General features: G+C 48.9%; 1 protein-coding gene across 2 annotated transcripts in view; it reads left to right on the top strand.

Moving 5' to 3' along the window:
* Positions 1-22,955, top strand: part of HDAC8 (histone deacetylase 8) — a 1,597,648-nt gene that overhangs the window by 280,198 nt on the left and 1,294,495 nt on the right. For both annotated transcript variants that reach the window (XM_069648647.1, XM_069648648.1), the window contains one exon: positions 8,957-9,069. In XM_069648647.1, the coding sequence (XP_069504748.1) occupies positions 8,957-9,069 (113 nt within the window). The remainder of the gene's footprint in view (positions 1-8,956; positions 9,070-22,955) is intronic.

Raw genomic sequence — 22,955 nt, 5'->3', positions numbered from 1 at the left:
TTCTGACTCTCATCGTACTCTGCTACCACCGTTGAAACCCAGCACTAACTCGTTTTGTCTGCACTTAATCCAGTGACTTTAACACCACCAAATTCCTCAAACTTTTCAGACATCTTTGCCTCACCAAAGATAAATTATATGAACTGGATATGAAAAAGAATATTCCCTGTCCCCCCTCAAACATTTTCCCCCAAAAAGACAACCTTAAGACCCAAAAGGTACAGTGAGTGCAGAGCGAACACCCTCAAAATGATGATGCAAATCCGATTTAAAACTGTCATCCTTGATGCACAGAATCTGCTCACCTGACTTGGATCCTGCCATGGAGCACATTGTTTACTTATTAAAATCAAAGGCTTGTGCTTCCTGGCACTTCTTTTGCTTAGTGTGGATTATTATTTTTTTTTCAAATATGTTTTATTGGTGAATTTGCATAGTTAAAACATGCTTATTCAGTTTCTCGTATACCATCCTGCATTCACCTTACGGATTTTCTGCTCCCCCTCCCTCTCCCTCCCAACTGTAACTTTAAACTCTCCATCCCATCCCATTCCACCCCCATCCCCCTGTCCCCTCTCCTTTTTGCACATATGTCTTTCGTGGCTCCAGGAATGCCACCTCCAATGCATCTTTGTATACCCATGTCCCAGTATTTGGAGAAGTTCACTACAACCTTCTTCAAGAACTTCCCTACCATAGTCATTTTTGGGGTCCCCTTCTTTTCACTAGGGTCCCAATTTGGGCACACCTTTTGCACTAATTCTCTCTTCCCCCCATTAACAGTTGTCGACTCCTCTTTATCTTAGCTCCCGCTGTTTGCGACCAGAGTATTAAGGTCACTCTCTCCCCTCCGCATTCCACCTTCCCTTGTGCCGTCCTTAACCCCTTGTGCCTGTGGCCTCTTTGGGTCATATTTCTTAAGGAAGGCTGCCCATTCTATGGCACTTGTTGGGGTCTGATGGTGTATCTGTCTAGTTTAGCTCCTCCACTCTATATAGGTCCAGTGCTTTCAAGGCCCATTCTCTTTCATTAGGGAGCCCCTCTCTCTCTCATGCAACCCCCAGCCAAACAGGCCCTTCCCACCAGTAGGAGATAGTGTGGCATGTGTGGAAGTTTCACCCAGTCCCCCTCCACCGTCTCCATTCCAAATAACACCAGTATGGGGTCCAAGCAGTGCTCTATTCCCTCCAGGTCGTTTATCCACCCGAGGATCTCTTTCCAATACTTCACCTTGTTACCCCACTCCCCAACACCAGTGCCAATAGTCCACCATTTGTCCGCATTTCCTCTAGCAGTGAGGATCTGCTCCCAGGAACATCTTTGATATCCTGACTGGGTCCCACTGCCACCTATATAGGAGCTTAATCCTGTGTAATTTATATTGGCAAGCCACAGATGTACGGTGGGCATTCACACACAATTGCCTCCACTGTTCCTTTTCCATTTCCAACCCCATGTCTGGCTCCCATCTTTTCTTGTATGTACACATTTCTCCCCTTTGCGTCTCCAACAACGCCTGGTCCATTCTGGATATGAGGCCCCTTGTCCCCCTCTCTGTGTCTATTAATCTCTCTGTTCGTGTCAGTTCTCTCTGTAGCTCTACCTTCCATTCTTCAGACATCAGTAACCCCTTGAGCTGTAGGTATTTGAATGCAGAGACTTTCCCTATCCCCAGTATCTCCTCCAGGTCTGTTATATCTAGGAATCTGTCCTTCTTTAGGACCTGTCCCGCTCTTTCCAACCCTGCTTCGAACCAGTCCTGGAACCTCTCATGATCTGGTATGTTGTCCTATATCGACGGGGGGCATATGTGGCTTAGTGGTGACAGCCGTGTTTTTACCCCAGTCATTTCCCTTTTGATCTTCCACAATCGCCAGAGAGGCCCCAGAATTTGATGTGACTGCACTCTACCCGGGGCTGCCTTTCCCAGTGCCCATAGCCATTCTCCCAGTGACTGGTCGAAATAGGACATTTTTTTTCCCTACCCATTGCTCATTTCTGTCCATGCGCAGGTGGGGAATCAGGGCTCTAAGTACGGCTGCTATGTAGCTGGTGCGCATCTCAGGGAGTCCCACCCCCCCTCTCTTTTGGTTACACCAATAGCCTGTATTCCACTCTCTGTTTTTTCCCTTGCCACAGGAATCTCACTATTCTTTTTTTCAGTTCTGCGAAGTGTGATTCAGGTAATTCTATCGGGAGCGCCTGGTATAGGTATAATACTCTAGGGAGAAGCATAATTTTTACCGCGTTTAGCCTGCCCAACCAGGAAATCATCAGTGTTGACCAGGCATCCAGTTCTGTCCGTGAATAGCTTATGCAGGAGCGGGGGGAAGTTGTACTCGTATAAATTATTCAGGTCTTTCGGTATTCTCACCCCCAGGTACTTTATACTGTCTCTCTCTATTGGTGTGCCTAGATCTGCCAATTTTTCACAGTTGGCTTCCGTGTATTCCCGTAGGGGGAGGAGGATCGATTTGCTAACGTTCACCTTAAAGCCTGACACTTCACCCATATTCTTCCAGCGTCTGGAGCACCTTCTGGACCGGTCCTGTTATCTGTGAGAAGTATAGCAGTATGTCATTGGCGTAGATGTTCACCTTGTGGCTATGTGCTTTACCCTGATCCCCTTTATCTGGTCTTCCTTTCGTATTTTTTCCCCTAGCGGTTCCATCGTTAGTGCAAATAATAAGGATGATAAAGGGCATTCCTGCCTGGTTCCCCTAACCAGCTTGAATTCCTTCGATGTTGTCCCGTTGACAACCACCCTCGCCGTGGCTCCCGAGTAGATTGCCCCAATCGCCCAGCACATTCTATCCCCCATCTCTATCTTACGTAATATTGCAAAGAGGAAGTCCCACTCAACTCTGTCGACCCTGTCTGTCTGCTATAAATCCCATCTGATCTGGGTGTACTATCTTGGGCAATTTCTCTTCTAACCGTGTTGCCAGAATTCTCGTGACTATTTTCTCGTCTACATTTAAAAGCGAGATTGGGCAGTATGACGAGCATTATGCTGGGTCTCTCCCTTCCTTCGGGATTACCGATATCGGGGGCCTTAGTGAATGTTGCGGGTGCGTCCCCTGTGTCCAGTATATTATTGTATAACTTCACCATGTTAGGTGCCAGGACTCCTGTATTTTTTTATAGAACCCCGTGGTGTAGACGTCTTCCCTGGTGCCTTCCCGTTAGGGAGGTGCGCTATTGCGTCCTTTACCTCTTCTATCGTTATCGGGCTTTCTAGATGTTCCACTTCTGCACGCGTGCATTTGTTCATGTTCTCCCCCCTTAAGTATTCACCCACTGCATTTTCCGTGTCAGAGGCTTCAGACTTGTATAATTTCTCATAGTATTGGGCGAACCCCTCTGCAATTTCCTTGGGTGTGATCTGGTCCCAACTTGGACACCCATCTCTCCGCTCTCTGCGCACGGAGCCTCGCTGCTAGCAGAGCATCTGCTTTGTCTCCTTTTTCGTAATACTTCTGTTTCAGATACCTCAATTTCCATAGGGTCTTCTCCCCCATCACCTTCTGTTCCGCCCTCTTAGACAACAACTGAGAAGAATGTGAAGTCGTCCTCCCACGGCTGCTGACTTCTCCATACAGCTATCAAGCTACGCCTCTCCAGTCCACGCCCCAGGTATCCCAGTTTTTCACCCCTCCTTCAGGTCTCCCCACCCCCCTTCGCTTTTCTATACCAGGTTTCATTTGCCCATGAGTTGAGATCACCCCCTATGACATATAGGTCTGCCTCAAGCCCTTTTACGGCATCAAACGCCTCCCTTAAGAATTCCTCCTGTCCCTGTTTAGGGGCATAAACTGCCATCAGTATTATTCTCGCTCCCTCCATGGTACCCTGCAGTATCAGCATTCTTCCTTCTAGCATATTCATGGCTACACAGTCACATAGCCTGCATTGTTTGTGGAGCACTATAGCCACCCCTCAATTTTTGTTGTTCCCCGATGCCCAGTGTACCTGACCGATTCCTCCCCCTATCGACGCTCTTTTCCACCTTTAATAGACTTGTTTCTTCCTAGAAAAGCACATCCAACGCAGCCTTTCGGAATTCCCTCACCACTAGGGACCTCTTCGCCAGTGAGTTGAGGCCTTTCACATTCAGTGCGCTCACAATTGGACCCTTCCCAGGATCATCTTTCCACATCGTGGTTGTACCCCCCTGCCCTCCTTTTAAATTTTTGTGTGGTTAGGGACCCTTCTTTTTCGACTATCTCCTTTCCCTGGAATCCATTTTCTACATACCAGACGTGTGTCTTCCTGGAGCCTACCCCTTCATCAACATTCAAACGTAACTGTTTAACTGTTTGTAACTCTAACTTGGTGTATTGAGTACAAGTCTCAGAGACGCCCCCTCTCTCACTAAGCGCCACTTTGGAGTGAAGCGTTTTAGCTCCCGCCAGCAATTCTTCTTTTGTTTTCCAAAATGTCCACTCGGTCGTGTTCTTGTCACTTCGGTGTTCACACCTCCTGTTCTCCGGAGCTTCGTTCTGGGCTTGGTTCCTGTGGCGTGGGGGCCTTAAGTGGTGAGGGCCCGTTAATTCACAAATATTTCCTCCGAGTCTGTCCTCTTCTCTGCCTTTGCAGGCCCGGTGCGGGTCTAGGGCGTTCCCCACTTGTGGATGGTCCTTGCGGGCTTCTCGGCGATGCCTCCGTGTCTGCTGCAAGGTGAGCCAGGGCCTGTTCCGCTGCTTCTGCTGACGTTATTCAACAGTCTACTCCTTCCACCTAGAATTGCAGCGAGAAAGGATAGCCCCACCTGTATCTAGTTTCTTTTTCTCATAGCCATGTCGTGAGAGGTCTACAGGCTCTGTCTGGCAAGCGTGAGGTTTGATAGGTCCTGAGATATCGTGACTTTGGAGCCTTCAAACTCCACTTCCCGCTGCTGCTTACTCTGTTCAGAACTTCCATTCTGTCATTGTAGCTCAGGAATTTGGGTACTATTGATCGGGGGCCATTCCCACAGGGCTTACCTCCTCTGTGTGACCTTTTGAGTCGCTCCGTCTTGCCTCCTTCCACTTCAAAGAGCTGGTGCACCAGTGCCTGGACTTTTTCCTTAACCTGCCTCTGTATTTCCTTTGCTGATTTTATTCAGTCCCAGTATCCTTACGTTATTGCGCCTCTCTCTGTTTTCTTTTCCAAATCGTCCATTTTGAGCATCACTTCCTCTTCCCTGAGTTCCAACTCCGTCATCCTCGCGTCCAGCCACATTTCGACCATATCTGCGTTCAGTTGGATATGCTCAAGCCCTTCGACCTTGCTTTCCACTGTGGCCATTCTTCCTGTTAGGTCGGCTAGGGAGACCTGTATGTCTCCTCTGAGGGCCTTAATTCTCCGCCAGTATGTATCCTGTATCTTCTTTCGTCGAGAACATGATCATGTCCATTCCCGTCGCCATTTTGATCTCTGGGGCTTTCTGCATCGTCTCTCGAACGTGCCTCCCTTGACTCTCGTACCTCTCACTGCTGAATTTCCCCTTTTGTCCCTTTCTGTATATTATTTGTGTCCCCCTTTTACGGACCCGGGTTCTCTCTGTTCTTTTTTCAGGTTCCTTTCCGGTTTCCTCTGTTGCCCTGCAGGCCTCGTCCTCGAGCTTCTCATCTGGTCACTCCCTCTGCTGTCGTTCAGAGCCACATTCCGTCCCACTCTCCTCTTTTCCTCTTGCGCCTATGCTGTCACGCACCACTCTTCTTGCAGCACAGTTTACCTCTATCTTTAGGTACTCTACGTTGGCAGTTTTTTCTGTCCCCTTTTTGCTCTTAGTGATTGTGGCCTGCTCCTTCGTTCCCAGACCGTGTGCGCAGTGCAGGGAGCCTCTGTGCCTCCTTTGCGTTGCACTTCAGGCGCCTGGGGGATGCTCACACAGAGAGGGCGGCCCTTGCCTCCTCGCTGCCTTCTTTCCTTGTGTGTGCCGTGAGGCTGGTATTTTCAGCGTGTCTTTAGTGTCCCCTTTGGTGGCCTACTACTGTGCCTTCAGTGGGCACATTTTCTTGCTCTGGAGCCTATGCTGACTCCTTGTCGGGCCTACGTCTTCCGTGCCCCGTTATTGTCCGTCTCCCACAAGCTTCTGGGCTATCCTGACCCCTCTCCAGTTGGCTGATCCTTTCACTTGCTTGTTTTCTCGGTGGGGGGGGTAATGCTCCGCTCTTCTGTCCCCCTTTCCTGTTCCCCCTCCGCAGCTGCCGGTGCTGGTGTCTCCACTAGGGTTGTATTTAAAACTGGTCCATAGTGGCTGCTACGACTCTTTCCGCGACTCGTCCTTCATGCATTGCGGTTGTTTATGGGCTCATCATGCATCCAGGCCTGGCTTGGTTCCTCTGTGTTGTTCAGCTCTCTATCCCCTCCGGCCCTCCTTTCCGGTATTGTGATCCCTGTGGTGCAGAGTTACAGAGGCTGTGTCTGCCTGCGTGTAATCCTGTCGTGCAGTTCTGGCCGGTTCCTTCTCCCTCACCCACCACTTCCTTGCTCCGGCGCCGTCAGTACTTTACTGGTGACCTGGGTATCTCCACACGCAGCGTTCCTCCTGGGCTCCCCTCACCCCGGGTCTCCTCTCTCTGTCACCCCTTCAGTGGGAAGATTGTCAGGGCTCGGGACGAGGGGGGGCTCAGACGTACCTTTTGTCGTCGGACAGGTGTGTCGCTCACTCTCCAGATACCTCTCTTGACGGTCGCCGCACACTTTCCACCTTGAGGCCTTCCTCCACTCACCGTGGGTGTCCTCCTCTTCCGCGGTGATCAGGGGCCCTGTCTTTGTCGCTGCTGTTGCCCCTTCGTTTCTTCTGGCTGGGGTTCCGCCACCCTCCTCTTCTGCTCAAGGTGCAATCGGACAATGTGTTCACCTGCTCTGCCGCAACCGCACCTTTGGCTGATGTCGGGCCGGTGCCTCTTCTGTCTTTTTCACCCGAAGGTCTTTGTGGCAGTATGGTGCTTCTCTTCATGCTTCCTGTACATGCGGTATAGGGTTCAGTCTGAGTGCGCAGTAATCTCAGTCAATGGCTTGAGGCCTCTTCTCCTTGCGCAATGTCGACGAGCCCCACTGTGTCTTTACTTCAGGGTTCTCCTCTCTATTGTGTCCCTTTGGGCTCCCCGTTTCACTTCCTCGGTTCGCCTCTCACTTTTCTCCTGGCAGATGTGTGCAGATTCACTTTCTCTGGGTGGTATTTCTCAGTGTCATCTCTGCTTTGCTGAGGAAGCAGGAGCTACGGTCCTATGCGGCCATCTTCTCCTGCGCCCCCTCTTAGTGTAGATTTTGAGACTTTAGATCACCACACCTTCTTCCAGTCTTGAGTTATCCGTACTATAGAACTCTTTCCCATCTGGACATCAAAAGAGTTACAAATTGAACTCTTCCTCGCTTGTGAAGTCTGTGCTCATCCCGGTCTCCACCCACCCTCCGATTGTTAACCGCAGCCTCCTATATTGGGGACATCCCGCTCCATTTAGGCATAGCTAATACGTCAATAAACACCAAGTCCTACCTGTGCACTATCAAACCTTTACCAGCCTTAATCTTCAAACTCATTGGCTACTAATTAGAATGGCTTCAGATGGTGCTCCCAGCCCTACAGTAAAAGGTTTATCAACCACTTTTATTCCCTAAAAAAAAAAAGAAAATACTCCTAAAAAAATAAAAATAGGGAGTACAAATAATCCCAACAAAAATTAGGAAACAGACACGTAGGATCTTGTGCCCCTGATTTCACCCACACAGCCCCATGGATATGTTTGAACCAGTAGTGCACATAATACCACAGGAAGAAACTTATAGAATTACTGCCTGACCCAAAGGGGTAAACGTGTATCTTTTTATGTGCATCAATAATTAGGTATCTTACACTCCCATTGGGACTTGTGCTTACTTTTTTACTCCCTTAAAAATCATTTACTCATTTAAAAAATAGGGAATATAATACTCCCACCTCAAAATCTTATCTAGCACACTGGGTGCACTAGTTCTCAAGCCACCGTCACCCTATCACTCGTCCCAGTAAAAGTCCTTGTACCACAGCTCCAAGCTGAAGGGGTTTGTGTTCAGTCTCAACATTATCATGACACTGTGTTGATCAAATCAGTGCCTCCTGCTACTTCACTTACTGTTGTGTACGGTCATGAAAGCAAATAATGTATAGTGGCAACTACATCTAAATCGCCTTCAAGACCAGTTGTATCATTCAAAAATGTATAGATGAAAACTCCCATAATACATCAATAAAATAGGACATGGCACCCAAGATAATCTATATTCCCTCGACTGAGCAAACCAAAGGTTTACGCCATACTCCTCAACTGCTTTGCCGTTCGAATATTCAGACCTTGGCATGAACTCCTTGTTGCTGTCCAGACAGAGATGTAATCCACTGGGTGTTTGGGAAAACTGAAACCGCACCCCTTCCAGCCTCTCTGCTATCACTTGCTCAGTACAGAAATGTTTACAGGAGGTTTGGTTTATGGGAATGCACTGTACATTTCTCTTCATGCTCTGTCACTGGTAATAGCACTGCCAAAAACAAATGGATGAATGGCGTTTATGCATTTAAGACTGTCATTATTTTTTTATTTTTGGCGGCATGTCTATTAATTCCATTTCTTGAATAGTGTTTTTAGTTAGCCCAATAAAAGGTATCAAACCCTGTTTCTTCTATATTGGTTAAATAAATACGTGATGGACTTGTTCTGCTCATGGTTATGTTGCACATTCCTGACCATAACCGCACAAAAAGGCAAGTTACTTTTCATGCATTTCTGTTGTTTCTAAACTTAAATGGGGTTGCCATGATTGAACGAGGGCTGCCGCAATTCTTCCCAGCTCATGCTAGTTTTTTTTTCTGTGCACGGGCTGGGAAAGTCAGAGGTGAGTAGTGTTTCTAAGGAAGGAAAGGCAGTGTATTATCAGTCCCTTCACTTCCCTCTGATAGCCGCAACTAACACGTCATTGTTTCTTACAGAGATGAAGCTTCTGGCTTCTGTTACTTGAACGACGCGGTGCTGGGAATTTTGAGATTGCGGCAGAAATATGATCGAGTGTTGTACGTCGACCTCGATTTACATCATGGGGATGGTAAGAGGCTTCCTTTAGTCTTCAACATACGCATGGAAAGCTGTTTTGTGAGGTGTTTATTTCCCAACGTTTTGCTGAGGTGTTGCCCCACAGAAGATCTAGACAGATAGTCCCTCAGGTTTAAATCAACATGTTTGTGCTAACTGGAAATATGTTGTCCAATTGCATAAACTATTAAAGTTCTGCAGTCTCCTTCAGTTGATTGATGGTGATTGATGGTGACCACAGGTGCTTTGCATCCCCCATGGCAGTGCATTGGGTTGCTGCTTTGGAAGAAAAAGTTATGACTGCCAGAACGCATGCACAGTACCATCTGACATAGTATTTTAATTTTTTTCAATAAAGATATCAAACAATACCCATAGAATTTGGTTTTCTGATGGTACAATGATGGTTCTATAACCGGATTGGAATGGGAAAGGAACATTCAGTGAAGTGTGTTGTTTAACAAATATGTGTAGGACCACTTGTATTTTGATGCAACTTCTCCTCAACAGCTGCTCATAGTTCCATCTTTAAATGTCCCGTGCAACGGGGCTTTCGGAAAACTAGCACGCTCATTGAGCTTGAGGCTCTTTCTGCGTGGCATAATTTCCTTCATCCTTCTCGTCCCAGTACTTGGGTGGTTGTGGGAATTGGAGTCCATTGATGTCAACAGATGCATAGCATTTGGAAAATCTCTCTGTGGTTCCATATGAAAAAACAGTTCTATATGAAAGGGAACTAGAACTGAACAAGGTATTCTTGGTGCTTTTAAAAAAAGGTATTCTTGAAGCTTTTACTTTTTACACCAAGAATGGGAGGTTGGTCTGAAGGGTGTTGGGAAAAGGTTTCTGTACTTTCCCTAAAGGGAGGAACAGATGCCTGGCAATAGGCCACTAGTGTATTGGGTATCGGGGGGATTTTTCTTGGCCAAATGGGGGATACCATATCTTATCCAATGAAGTCATGACATCTCTCCTCCCATATGATCCCCCCCCTCATATAGCCGCCTCCAGGGTCAGGATCAGGAAGCGGTTGTCGTCACCTGGCCACATGGGAGGTAGTCACCGCCGGGATATCTGTGATGACTCAATTGGATTCATCACATTCCCCTCCACTGTATTACCAGGTACCACCACCAGGTACCCTTAGGTTGTTCGGGGTCAGTCGGATTGCTCAACAAGAGATGGACCCTCACATACTTCTGTCTTTACTCTCCTCATTGGCCTCAGCGACCCGAGGCTAGATTAGGGATCTCCTCCCACATTCTTTCTCTCAGGCTTAGCACAGGACTGGACCTACCCTCTCATCCCTATTTTAGGAAATCCTTCTGACCCAATTCTTAAATTACTTTGTTCTTTCACCTTAGGGCTTTCTCTTGAACTCTCCACCGGTCGTGGCTTCCCTCTGAGTTGTTCCTTTCAACTTCTCTCCACTCATTCCTTTCCTTCTCTTCCTGCCTATCCTCCATGTCTCTCCTCCTCCATTCCCTTCCTCTAGATGTTTCTCATTCTCCTCCCAAGTCTTTATCTCCTCAGCCTTACCTCATTCCTTCCCTGACCAGTCTTCCTTCACTCCCCTCTTCTGCCTTCTTAAGATGTTTTGGCTCCTTTCCTTGTGTTTCTCTACCTCCTTCTTTTAGATTGTTTTACCCTCTCCACCTATTCTTCCCTCCAACTTCGACATTTTAACATATCCTCTCCTTACCCCTCAGATTGTTCACCTTTTCCTTCTTCTATCCACTCTTCTCCTGTCCACTCTCTCCCTCCTCTCTCATAGCCTCTTCTATCCACTCACTCTCCCTGGCTCCAACCTCTCCCTCCGCTTCTCCTACTCCCCTCACTCAATGCTCTTGACCAGTCTTCTATGCCCCACACCTACCCACTCTTTGGGTCCTACTTTTATGTTTTGTGTGCATGTGATTGAGATCATAAAGGGAAAGCTCTCAGAGGGCATGCATTGCTTAAGAGCTGACGTCTGTGGCAGGCTACAATTAACCCATGTGACACTCTTATGTTGTGGGCTGCCACATTGCTGTGCATACTGAGGCCACAAAGACCCTTCACCATTTTGTTGTGGGCCGTCTCCCTCTCTGCACGTCTATCTCTAGGATGCTGCTGCAGAGGGCTATGCCGTTGCGCCCTCCATCTCAGTGTATGGTCTGTGAAGTGCCTGAAAAACTATGATCTTCCCCTTCTTCAGCATGGGGTATGGCATGGATTCACATGCTCATGAATATTCCCTGTCGTCAGGTCTGGAATCCTCGGTAAAAGAAAAAAGTTTCACTTTCACCTACAAACTGTCTTTCTCCGATAAACCAATCACTGAGCTCTGGGTCATACTGCCCCCAGCCAATGACTGCCCTCTCCCTAAGCCTATCCTTTGGCAGCCATCTTCAGATTTTTACCGCACGTTCAAGTGTTGGGAGTCCTTGTGTTTTGCTCTGAGACCTTTTCTACGTTTTTGTGCTCATTTTCATTAAAAAGTTCCTGTTTTTGTCAAATAGAGCCTATGTGCTCTTTCGCTCCTTTGACCGGCAGGGATCAGTTTGTCGGTGTCTTTCAACGCCCCTCAAGGGCAAGAATCATCAAGCGTTTCATCGAAGATTCCAGAAAGCCATCGGGCCTACACCGCACGCCGGACCATGTCAGAGGAGAAGGACGGAGGGTCCCTCTCAAGCTGTGCTTCAGCTGCGGATTGAGGAATGTTTTTGTTGAGGACAAACACTCCCAGTGCCTCTGTCTCCATCCAGATCACAAGGAAGCGGATTGTGAAATCTGCCTTGGTTTCTCCAAGTGCACCGTCAAGGATGGTCACAGTAGGTTGGTGGCGTGGCTCAACGCCAAGGCCTCTACCCTGTGTGGCAAGCAGGGGCATAACTCACCCAGGACTGGCTGGTCCGAGGAGCTGGCTTCTAAGTCCTTTGAGGGTGCTCCATCCGTGGGGGCCCAAGACAAGGCCAAGCACTTTAAGTCCGTTGGGGTTGCCTCACAAGCAGGTCTCACGACTAGCAGGGGCACGCTCAACTTCACTGTCTGCCTCCATCTCCTCCTCCAAGAGGAAATCGGCTAGCCCAGGGAAACTGCGGGAGAAGCCGGAGAAGACAAAGGCGCAGGGTAGGGTGTCCGCCCTGCCCCTGGAGGCCCAGTTGGTCCTGGCGAGGTCATCCTCATCGTGCTGGTGGCAGCCGCCCTCTCGAAGGTGAAGGGGGCTAACCCAGTTCAGGGGACCCTGACGGCACCCAGATTGGCATTCCACCCCCCTCCCATAAACCCCCCCCCTCCAGCGGGAGGCTTTGGTGAAGCTGGTGGAGTAAACGCTGAAGAAGAGGATGCCATCCCTGAGACCAAGACCAATTCCTCAGGACGAATGAAAGGGCGGGGGTGAGGGCCCCTACCGTGCTCCAGGGCACGGATATTTCTTCTTCGGATAAAGAGGACCTGGTGTCCATTCACACGGTCCTGGAGGACATGGGGAACGATGAAGATGACTGCCGAAACGCCGAGGTGGATGCCGACGTGATTGTTGGGCCCAGCAAGCCAACCCCTCCCCCGATACCTCCCAGGGATGTATCGCTGGACCGGGGCCCCTGGCAAAGAAGAGAAAACGGCACCTACGCCGCCTCATCAACCGCCACACATGCCCTTCCCCCCAGTAGGGATACAGGGATGGACAATGCGACAACGGGCATGGATGACAACGGCATCATTTCCCCCGCCGCCAAGGACTTCTTCCCCGAACGAAGTGGGATCGTTCCATGCCATGATCGCCCGCGACTCTGAGCTCCTTCAGCTGATGCCAGAAGAGAGCAAGAAGAGCAAGAAATTTCCTTTATCAATGTTGTGAGGTGAAGAGGAAGACCATTCTGGCGGTGCCTCTCCTGGATGACGTTTGGGATGAGGGCCTGGCGCTGATGAGAAATCCCGGCACAGCCCTGACGAAAAGAGACAGGCTGGAAAAGAAGTACCGGTTGCCGGAGTCTGCACCGCACCCAAAGGCCTGCGGTCGCAGCCCTCCCCGGACTCGGTGGTCTCGGTGGCTGCGAGGAAGAAGTCTTCAAATCCCTTATCTTCAGCGTCCGTTTTCCCGTACAGTGAGGGGAAGAAGTTGGTCGCTGTGGGTAGGAAGGTGATCTACTCGGCGGCAACGATGGTCAAGGCAGCAAATGCACTTGCGATTCTGGCCAGATACAACAGGGAGCTGTGATAGAAGATGGCCTGCTGCTGGAATTTCTCCCCAGCGACAAATTGGTCAAGGCGCTGGAGATCCTTCAAGAGGGCGAGGTGGCATCGGAACCATGCCATCACTGTGGCCTTGGACATCGCGGACACAGGGTTCCGACCGATGGGAAACGTGTCTGCCTCTGTCGTCGTGGCTGGTTGAAAGCCACCAACGTTCGGCAGAAAGTTCAGACAAGGGTCCTGGATAAGCCTTTCGATGGGGACAATCTCTTTGGGAAGGCAGTCGACGAATGATTGCAAGCCATCAAGACTGACACAGAGATGGCCCGTGCCCTTGGCACACTTCAGCAACATCATCCTTCCTTTTGTGCCTCGGGATGGAAATCCGGCAGGTCGTCGATCGGCGGGGGATCATCCTCGTACCGCCAGCCCTCGCGTTCCACAATACAGGACGCCTACAGGGGTTGTTCCAAAGCTTTCGGGGGTGGCCTATGTCGTCGCTCCCAAGAAGGCACACAGGCGCTGAAACAGGATGGAACTGGCCAGGACGTCGGGCTCCCACCCATGCACCCAGGTGGAAGGCCGGCTGGCGGGCTTCATCAAGTGGGAAAAGATCTCCACCGACCGATGGGTGCACTCTATAATTCCATCAGAAGTGTCAGCGGATCCAACTGGTGGCCCGGCAGGAGCAGTACATCCCCCAGATCCTGCAGGAAGTACGGGCCATGTTAAGAAAAGGGGCACTAGAGCTGGTTCCAAAGTGGCTCCGGCGTCTACTCTAGATACTTCTTGGTAAAGAAGACTGGGGGCTGGAGGCCCATTCTCGACCTGCAACATCTCACGTTCCTGAATTTTTGGGAATTGAGGATGTTCACGTTGTAGCACGTGCTCGGCAAACTGGAGGAAGGAGATTTCCTGACGTCGCTGGTTCAGGAGGACGCCTACTTTCACGTCCCCATTCACGAGAAGCATCGGATGTTCCTGCGCTTCGTCGTACAGGGAAAGCACTACCAATTCGAGGCCCTTCCCTTCGGACGGTAGTCAGCGCCCAGGGTGTTTCCGAAGTGCCTGGCACCAGTGGCGGTCCATCTGCATCTACAAGGGATTCATGTGTACTCGTACCTCGACGACTGGCTAATCTGTGCCAAATCAAGCAAAATCGCTGTCGAACACACGGAAAGGACCGTCCGGCTGCTGACGGATCGGGTGTTCTCTGTGAACTATCCAAAGTCCTGCTTGATTCCATCGCAGAACTTGCTGTTCTTGGGGTCCAGGCTCAACACGGTCTCCTGCCTGGTGGCCCCCTCGGAAGATAGAATAGCGGCTATAACGGGCAAAGTGCAATGGCTATTGGTACTGAAGACCGCCACTGTGTGGACCATCAAGTCACTGCTCGGCATGATGCTGTTGTGTATTTACCTAATGAGTCTCTGCAGGTTGCAGATGCGACCCCTCCAGGAATTCCTGGACGCTCGGTGGATCCACGTGTCCAGAAGCTTAGCAGACAAGATTGTTCTCAACGAGGAGTTGCGATAAGGTGGTGGGGCGTGCGCTCCAACATCTCCGGGGCACGGATTTCCAAAGGCCCACATACCAGGAGACAGTCACCACGGACGCTTCCCTGGAGGTCTGGGGATCCCACACCGGACATCTCCACACCAGAGGCCTGTAGCTACCAGAGGAGAGGGATCTCCACATCAATGTCCTCGAAAGGCCAGCGGTGGTCTGGGCCCTCAAGTCGTTCCTTCGTCCCTCAAGGGCAAGGTGGCGAGGGTCTTCACAGCTAATACCACCATGATGTTCTACATCAGGAAGCAGGGGAGCACCAGATCCCCAGCACTCTCCACAGAGGCGCAGGACTTGTGGCACTGGACTGTCGCCCAGAGGATGTTCCTCATTCCTTTTCACCTGGCGGGAGTCAAGAACACCATCGCTGACTTCCTCAGCTGGGAGCTGCGCTCTTGCTATGAGTGGGAGCTTCGACAGGGTCAAGTGGACAGCTTCTTCCTCAAGTGGGGCAGGTCCCAGATCAATCTCTTTGCGACAGTGACAAACTCCAAATGCCAGAGATTCGCCAGCAGGTTCCACCAGCCGAATAGCATGGGGCTGCGTTTTATTTCCTGTGGGAAGGCCTGTTCCTGTATGAGCTTCCCCGTTGCCTCTACTGCTGCGAGTCATCAATCAACTGAAACTCTGCCAATGCAGGATGATCCTCATCACCCCGACGTGGCCGAGGCAGATTTGGTACCCAGACATTCTCAGCCTGTCAACGTCACCTCCAGTCAAGCTGCCAGTGGTCGCGGATTTGCTCGCCAGAGAAGGAGGTGCAATCCTACATCATGATCCAGGATCGCTGAACCTGAAGGCCTGGCTCCTGCAGCCTTAGAGTTCGATGGGTACAAGCTGCCGGCAGACTTCAGGGAGGTCCTTGCCAGGACCAGAGCGTTGTCAACTGTTAGTGCTACGGGCACAAGTGGAAGCGCTTTGCAACATGGTGCCGGACGGAGAAGATTAACCCTCTTGAGGTTCACGGCCCGCAGATGCTTCCGTACTTGTTGTCCTTGGCCGAGGCGGAGCTGGCACACGCCTCCATCAAAGTGCATCTGGCGGCTATCTCCCGCTACACCAGGTCTCTGGGACGGTCTTCTTTGGTCACACCGTCCAGTCAAGGAGTTCCTCAAAGGACTGTTTCGATCGTTCCCGCTGGTGAAGGTGCCTGCCCCGGTATGGGAACTCAACGTGTTACTGATGAGGCTCATGGGGGCCCCTTTCGAGCCTATGAATCAAGCCCCTCTCGTTCCTTTTGTGGAAAACCGCTTTTCTTGTGACCATCACCTCTGCCAAGAGGGTACGTGAGATCCAGGCCCTGTCCTGCAAGCGGCCTCATCTGACTTTCCACAATATAAGGGTGGTGTTGCGTACGCACCCCTCCTTCTTGTCAAAGGTTCCGTCGGAATTCCACCTCAACAAACCTTTGTTGCATTTGTTTTTTCCGACGCCTTCGTCGCCGGCTGAAAGGACTTTGCACTTGCTGGATGTGGCGTGTGCTCTGAAGTTCTATGTGGCACGCACAAAGAGTGTCCGGAAGACGTTTCAACTATTTGTGAACTTTGGTCCTGTGAACCATGGGAAAGCTTTGTCCAAGGGTTCCATTTTCAGGTGGCTCTCCGACTGTATCACACACTGTCACTGACCGTTGCCTGGCCAGTCGAGAGCCTTTTCCACCAGAGCGATCACTGCAACAGCAGCATTCCCGTCTGGGGTGCCCCTGCTGGACATCTGCAGGGCTGCTACATGGAGGTCTACGCACACCTTCACAAGATTCTACTGCGTTGACAGGGATTCCAGAGAGGACTCCAGGGTCGGCCAAGCATTGCTACGCAACCTGTTCGCTTGAAGGTGAACCTGTTTCAGAGGTAACCGTAATTGCTTCTGTTGAGCCTTGCCACCTCCCGTGGTTGTGTTATGTGTTTTTATTCATGTGAATCCATGCCAGACCCCATGCTGGAGAAGGAACAAGTTACTTGCCTGTAACTATTGTTCTCCATCATGGGTCTGGCATGGATTCACATGCGAACCCTCCCTCCTGCCCCTCTACGTCTCTTCTTGGTCATACTGCCACTTTACGTGCTACCAAATCTGAAGATGGCTGCCAGAGGAGGGGCTTAGGGAGAGGGCAGTCATTGGCTGGGGGCAGTATGACCCAGAGCTCAGAGATTGGTTTATGGGAGAAAGACAGTTTGTAAGTGAAAGTGAAGCTCTTTTCTTTGACCAAGGATCCTGGCCTGACGACGGGGAATATTTATGAGCATGTGAATCGATGCCAGTCCCGTGCTGGAGGGCAATAGTTACAGGTAAGTAACTTGTTCCTTATCTTAAAGGGACCTCCCGCTCGCTGCGTTTTTTCCCCTTCTAGTTGACGCTCCTAAATGTTCAGCTGTTGCTCACAAGTCCTCCGATTGTGGACTGACGAGCAGGGTTCTTTGGTTCCCACCTATCCTCCCTCCCTGTTTGCACATCACGTTACCATAATGGGGACCTCAGAAAGTAATGAGTACTATAAAAAACAATAATAGGGTATGCTGTGGAGGGTTTTGTGGGAATTCCCAAATTTATCAACTCTCTGACCACCACTCCCTGACCCCAGGGTCACTTAGACTCCATTCCTTTGCCTCTCAGCTGTGACTTTTGTCACAGCACCCTCCGCAGATTTGTCCATCTACTGCTTTTCTGTTATCGTTGTCGGAGAGGCCTCCGATCTGATTGCTGAGGCAGTCCTTTGTCAACAGAATCCGCTGAGTGGCAGCTTTGGCAGCTCCAGAGCCTGTGTGAACCAGGGTGCTCGGCAGTAGGAAAGGGTGGACAACTACTCTGGTTAGGTATGTCTGAGCCCTCTGGCTTGATAAGTCCGTCCCTCTTAACACACTCACCTGGCGTCTGCCGTCAACTCTGCTTGGGAATCTCTTACTACTAACTTTCAGCTTGCACAATCCGCTCCTTGACCAATTTTTCTGTCTCTCGGTTCCAAAGCCCTCTCCTTCTCTAACAACCCTGGTCCTACAAATTCTTCGTCCCACTCTATACCTAAAATAATATCTCTCTCTCTGAGGCTAATATTTGCTGCCCTACGGCCTACGGCCTAAAATAAGATCTCTCTCTCTGAGGCTAATATTTGCTGCCCTACGGCCAATCTGGCCTACCAGAACCCCCCCAAGCTGGCTAGCTCTTTCCTCCTCATGCCGCTGACATTTTCTGTCTTCCTCTTGAATCTTGACAATCTTTCAAGTGCTGGTTACGTTCATCAGCCTCTTCCTGGAGAAAACTTCCAAGCTTCCTCCTGATATTCAATTGTCCAAAAATCCTACCTCTGATATGCACTTTCGTCAAACTCTTTGCCTAACTATTGTTCCTCTTCTTCCTTTTAATGTTCGAGCTACACCTTCTTAACCACACCAATCTCCTCATGATAATTAAGCCTGGTCTATGTCCCAACCTTATCTGTCGCTTCTTCACACTCTTCACCAAGCTTCTCTTTCATTTTAAGGACTGCCCACCTTCCTCCAAGCCAATACACTCCTGATCAACTAATAATCTTTCAGATCCTTTTCATCAACTTCCTCCTGATTATGTTTGCCAAGCTCCTCCTTATCAATTTTGACAATCTCTTCCTGGTCACTCACCAACCTCTGCCAGCAATCATTGCTGATGTTCACATGCCTCCTTTCACTGTCCTCCTTTTAGTCACATCTCTCCAATTCCTGATGTTTTCCACCATTCACCAGTGCTCCGCTTCTTGTCTCCTGCCCCAACTCCTCTTTTGAGCGCCTGGTTTACAGTTGTTTTCTCCAGCTCCAGTAGTCTGCTTCTATTCGCTCTCGTCTTCTTCGCCCAGGCTCCACCAAAGCATTTGTTTTGCCTGGATCCCTCCCAATGTTTACTTTTTCCTACCACCTCCTGCTTTTCACTTTACGTATGGTGTTCACTTTCTATTACCATCTCCTGTTATTAACGTAGTACAAGCTCCTGCTTGTCACATTCCAGTACCACCTTCCTCGGATGTATTTCTCAGATCCCCTCTTATTTTTCTCTTTGGCCACCACTCTCAACCCACTTGCCCCTCATGTCAACTGGACTTTCTTCTCCTGGATAACTCCTCCATACTGTCTGGGTGGTGCTTGTACTTCAGCTTCAACCTTTGTGTGTGCGCCTGCTACTTGCCTCTCTTCTGATTGGGCATAAGCTCAAGCAGCAACCTTGGCTCTACCTCCTGTTCCCTGCAGCTTTTGTTCTCCTGCTCCTTTCTCAGGCTTCTCCAATCTCCTGATGATGGTTTCAAGTTCTGCTGTGGGGCTTGGGGATTGGCTAGCCCCTCCTTATGGGCAGTTGCTCTCTTTGTTCATGCCCTGCACCCAAGGTATACTTCCATAGTCTAGCTCTTCTTAACTGTATGAGAGCGCAGGCCTTGTGAGATGGATGTTGAGTATCCCATCATAATTGAGGACCCTCTTTAGATTTCTGTACCAGAGCGAGAGGAGCAGTGAGTGAAGACCATGCCAGTTCTGCTGTTCCTCGTTTCCCTTAAAGGACAGGAGTGTGTGGCTGCAATGTGCCTGTCCTCTGCACTGAGAATTCGAAAAAATAGGGATGACTCGGGAATCTTCCCCTTACCACCCCAGGCCCTTTATCGGCTAGCTTGGAGAGAGGCATCCACAGCGCATTCCCTAACCCCACCCCTTTTCCCCAGGTAAACCTACTGAAGATCCTCAGAGCGAGCCAGGCGACTGTCAAGCATTTAATAAATATCTCATTCTTATAGCCCCGTCTTAAATGTCTTTTATCCCTTTTTTGTTTCTGAAAATGATACAGCGCACCAGATAAACCTAAAGGGCCAATTCTGGTGATTGAGTCGCTCTACTCCTTTTATACCATTAAAAGAGGAATTGGGCAGGATTTTCTTTTTTCTGCACTTCAATTTGGCACGTGAATAGAGCCAACTGATGAGGAACAACGCTTTTTCAGACCTTCTTCTTATATTGGCATTGAAATTTAGACTTTTTCTCAACGACAAATTGTAACATTGCTCAGGTTTATATAAACTAAATCTGCACAGTAAGAAAACACCTTCCAGTGTAGGTGAACTGTCATGCTATAAATCGGAGCCTATGTCTTTGAACTCTCAGCCGAGCCTTCAGTTACAACAGAGATGCAGCTATGAATGCGTCACCCAAAACGGAGTGTCCTCCTTAACGAATTGCAAAAGACTACCCAGATTACCCAGACAAATGGACATTACCAACCACCCATAGGCCACTGCAGAATTACTGGAAGAATAGATATAGTTATGATGGTAATTTTAGCAAACGTTTCAGTTCTATTGGACCGCATTCCTAGAAATATAGCACAGACCTTTTACAAAGTATAAGGCCCAATAAGTTTTCACATGGGACAGAATATGCACATAGCTCATAGAAAACATCTACACATGAAAGTGGCCATTTCAGCAGGGGAAACGCAGAGACTCGGCACAGGTGGGAGAGGCAAGAGATGAAGGATTGGAGGTAATGGAGAAATACTTTTGGTGAAAAGTCAGCATTTTAGCACTGAGATTTATTCTGTGGAGGGGTGCATGTGTTAAATGTAGATTAAAGTGTAACGCAAGGAGGAGGGGGAAGGAAAGTCTAAGGTTCTCCCAAAACACAAAAAGGTGATAAGAAAGTCAAATAATATGGCTGTAATTACTCAATTGCATTTAATCAAAATAATTGACATTATAGGATAGTGTCTAGCTGGCATCCATTCTACCAACCTGGCAGCCCTTCCATGTGCCAGTACTGGCGTGGGTACCTCTCAGTCCTGTATAAACTGAAACCTCAACCATCTCTCTCTGAACATCTTCCCCACCAACGTGAGAGTAGACCACATATGCACTTTAACGAAATGTTCCATTTAAAATGTCCTGCTTGGCTACGTTTTATGGTGTGCTTCATTTTGGCATTTTTCTTTACACATGTGGTTTGTGTTATGGTCTTGAGTGTGGTCATGCTCTCGGGAAAGTGTACCAGTATGTGCAGAGGGCCGGGCCTGAGGAAAGCTGGTGGAAAGGGGCAGAATGAGATCACATTTTTGCTTCCATAGACGCTCTGGCAGTGCTAGCCTGTTTCCAGTATGCATCATGCCATTTAATAACAATAATTACTCCACTTATGCAGCATACGGTACAAGGTAAGCCAAATCCAACTGCTGATAGACCTCTGTTTAGAAAGGTTTCAACCCACTTTTTTCTACCGTCATTACATAGTTTGCTTTCCGCTTTTCTATTTCAAGTTAAATTACTACATTTAATTAAATGGGTGTCTCTGCTTTCACCTTGTTGGACATTTCTTTGCTTTTATATGCCATTTTTTTGCTCATAGTTTACAGCAAATAGACCTGATGCTTTAACCTTTATTTCACTTGGAAGTAATCTCCGAATTTTGTGGTGAAGGACAAACAGACTAGTCCCCACAAATAATTAGAATCGATATGCCTACTGAACCATAGTATGACACCTTTGATCCAAAACCAGGCACCCAAAGCTTCTATTAGCTGGTGCGTGACCCCGTGGACTACCCCATTTACTACCGGGATCTCAACCTTATGGTCACAGGTTGTGTTCTTGGTAGGTCCACTCAGCCCTTTATCCTTCCTAGGTCGATAAAAGGAGTACCATTGAATTGGGTGGTAAACAAAACATCTGTTAGTCTCTGTAGCACCTAGAGACTTCTTAGGTGGGGGGCTGGGCTGGTGAATGTACAGCTGCTATATTATGAGACTATGTTGAATCCTTTGGCCTCTATGATTTCCAACTTTTGTTTAGTGTGATACCATGTTATACAACCTATGATGAAAAGCATCAGTCCAAACGAAGGCTTGCAAAGAGTAATCCACTTGGTTACCTTTATGTTTCATGCTCTGCGATGCAGGGTGCTTGAAGATTTTAATTTTAATGGGGATTCTCACTAGAGGGCCGCAATTATTGCGATAAAGCGATCAACGGAACACACAAGTTGTCCATATGGCTCAATGGAATTTTTCTTTTCGAACAGAACAAGTCAAGATAACACTTATAGGATTTAGCAAAATCACTCAAAAGGGAAAAGGACAGCTAATAAAATGGGATGGAATAACTCGGTGATGCAGAAATCTCAAGGGCAAACCCGGTGTCCTATTCTGCTTGTCCTCAGTTTCTGTAGAGTCTGTCAAATAGTGTCCCCTGTCAGTTTCGGGGTCAATGTCCATCCACATCTTTACTTTACTCTATCTCAGAGATTAGCCCCCATGCCCCTTCTTTGCTTTATTCAGTTTTACAAATTTGCGCCCAGTAGTTCCTCTGCTTCATTCCCAGTCTCACAGATTAGTGCCCAGCAAGTGGTTGTCTGTCCTGATTTAGGTTCATGCTAAGCTCTGATACAAATCCCCACTTGCCCAGGGTCATCCACCTGTGTTGGAATACAATTGATACCCTAGAAACCCTCCCGCAAGTATGTATCTTCATCCCCCTTGCTTAGGGTCTTTATTAGGCTGTGTTTTTATAATCCACCAACCAGAGGTCAGAGCTCCTGGGCCATCACCTTGTCTAGTCTTCTGACATCTTGGCTGCATCTGGCTTCTATGATGTAGCCCTCAACAGGCTTTGGGCTGCATGACAGTCCCCTGCCTATTTCGTGAGGTTTGTAGTGAGGTGCACAGGGCCCTCAATAGAGAGAACACCACTCCTAAGGCCCAGAGAAATCCCATCTGCATCCAAAGTTGTATGTTTCCACCAGTGCTGCTATGTTGAAGTCCTTGTTTACTGGCAGCTTTCCCACTCCCCCTCTAATCTTCAAACGTCTAATTCCGGACTCCTTCTGAAATGCCATCGGTACTCCTGTGGGATATATTGACCCACTCAGATGTGCTTGACCACATCACTTTGCTGCATTGGTGCAAGAAACAGAAAATGGCTGCGCTAACTCCAGGATCTCAAAATTGCGTTTTTACAACCACCAAAGAAAATGGCTGCATCACCCTGCCACACACATTTCAGGCGGGAGGAACAGAGTACACATTGCAGGAGTGTGCCAGTGTGCTCTGCAACTTTTAACATTGAATTAAGTGAAATAGGCAACATTGCCTTGCTGAAAACCCCAAACTTCCCTTTAAAATGACACCTTTTTCAAACTTTAAAAATGCTATCTTGAGGCT

This window comes from Ambystoma mexicanum, chromosome 2q, assembly GCF_040938575.1.
Source record: "Ambystoma mexicanum isolate Mex_15411 chromosome 2q, UKY_AmexF1_1, whole genome shotgun sequence".
Taxonomy (NCBI): domain Eukaryota; kingdom Metazoa; phylum Chordata; class Amphibia; order Caudata; family Ambystomatidae; genus Ambystoma; species Ambystoma mexicanum.
This window is presented reverse-complemented; position numbering and strand designations above follow the sequence as displayed.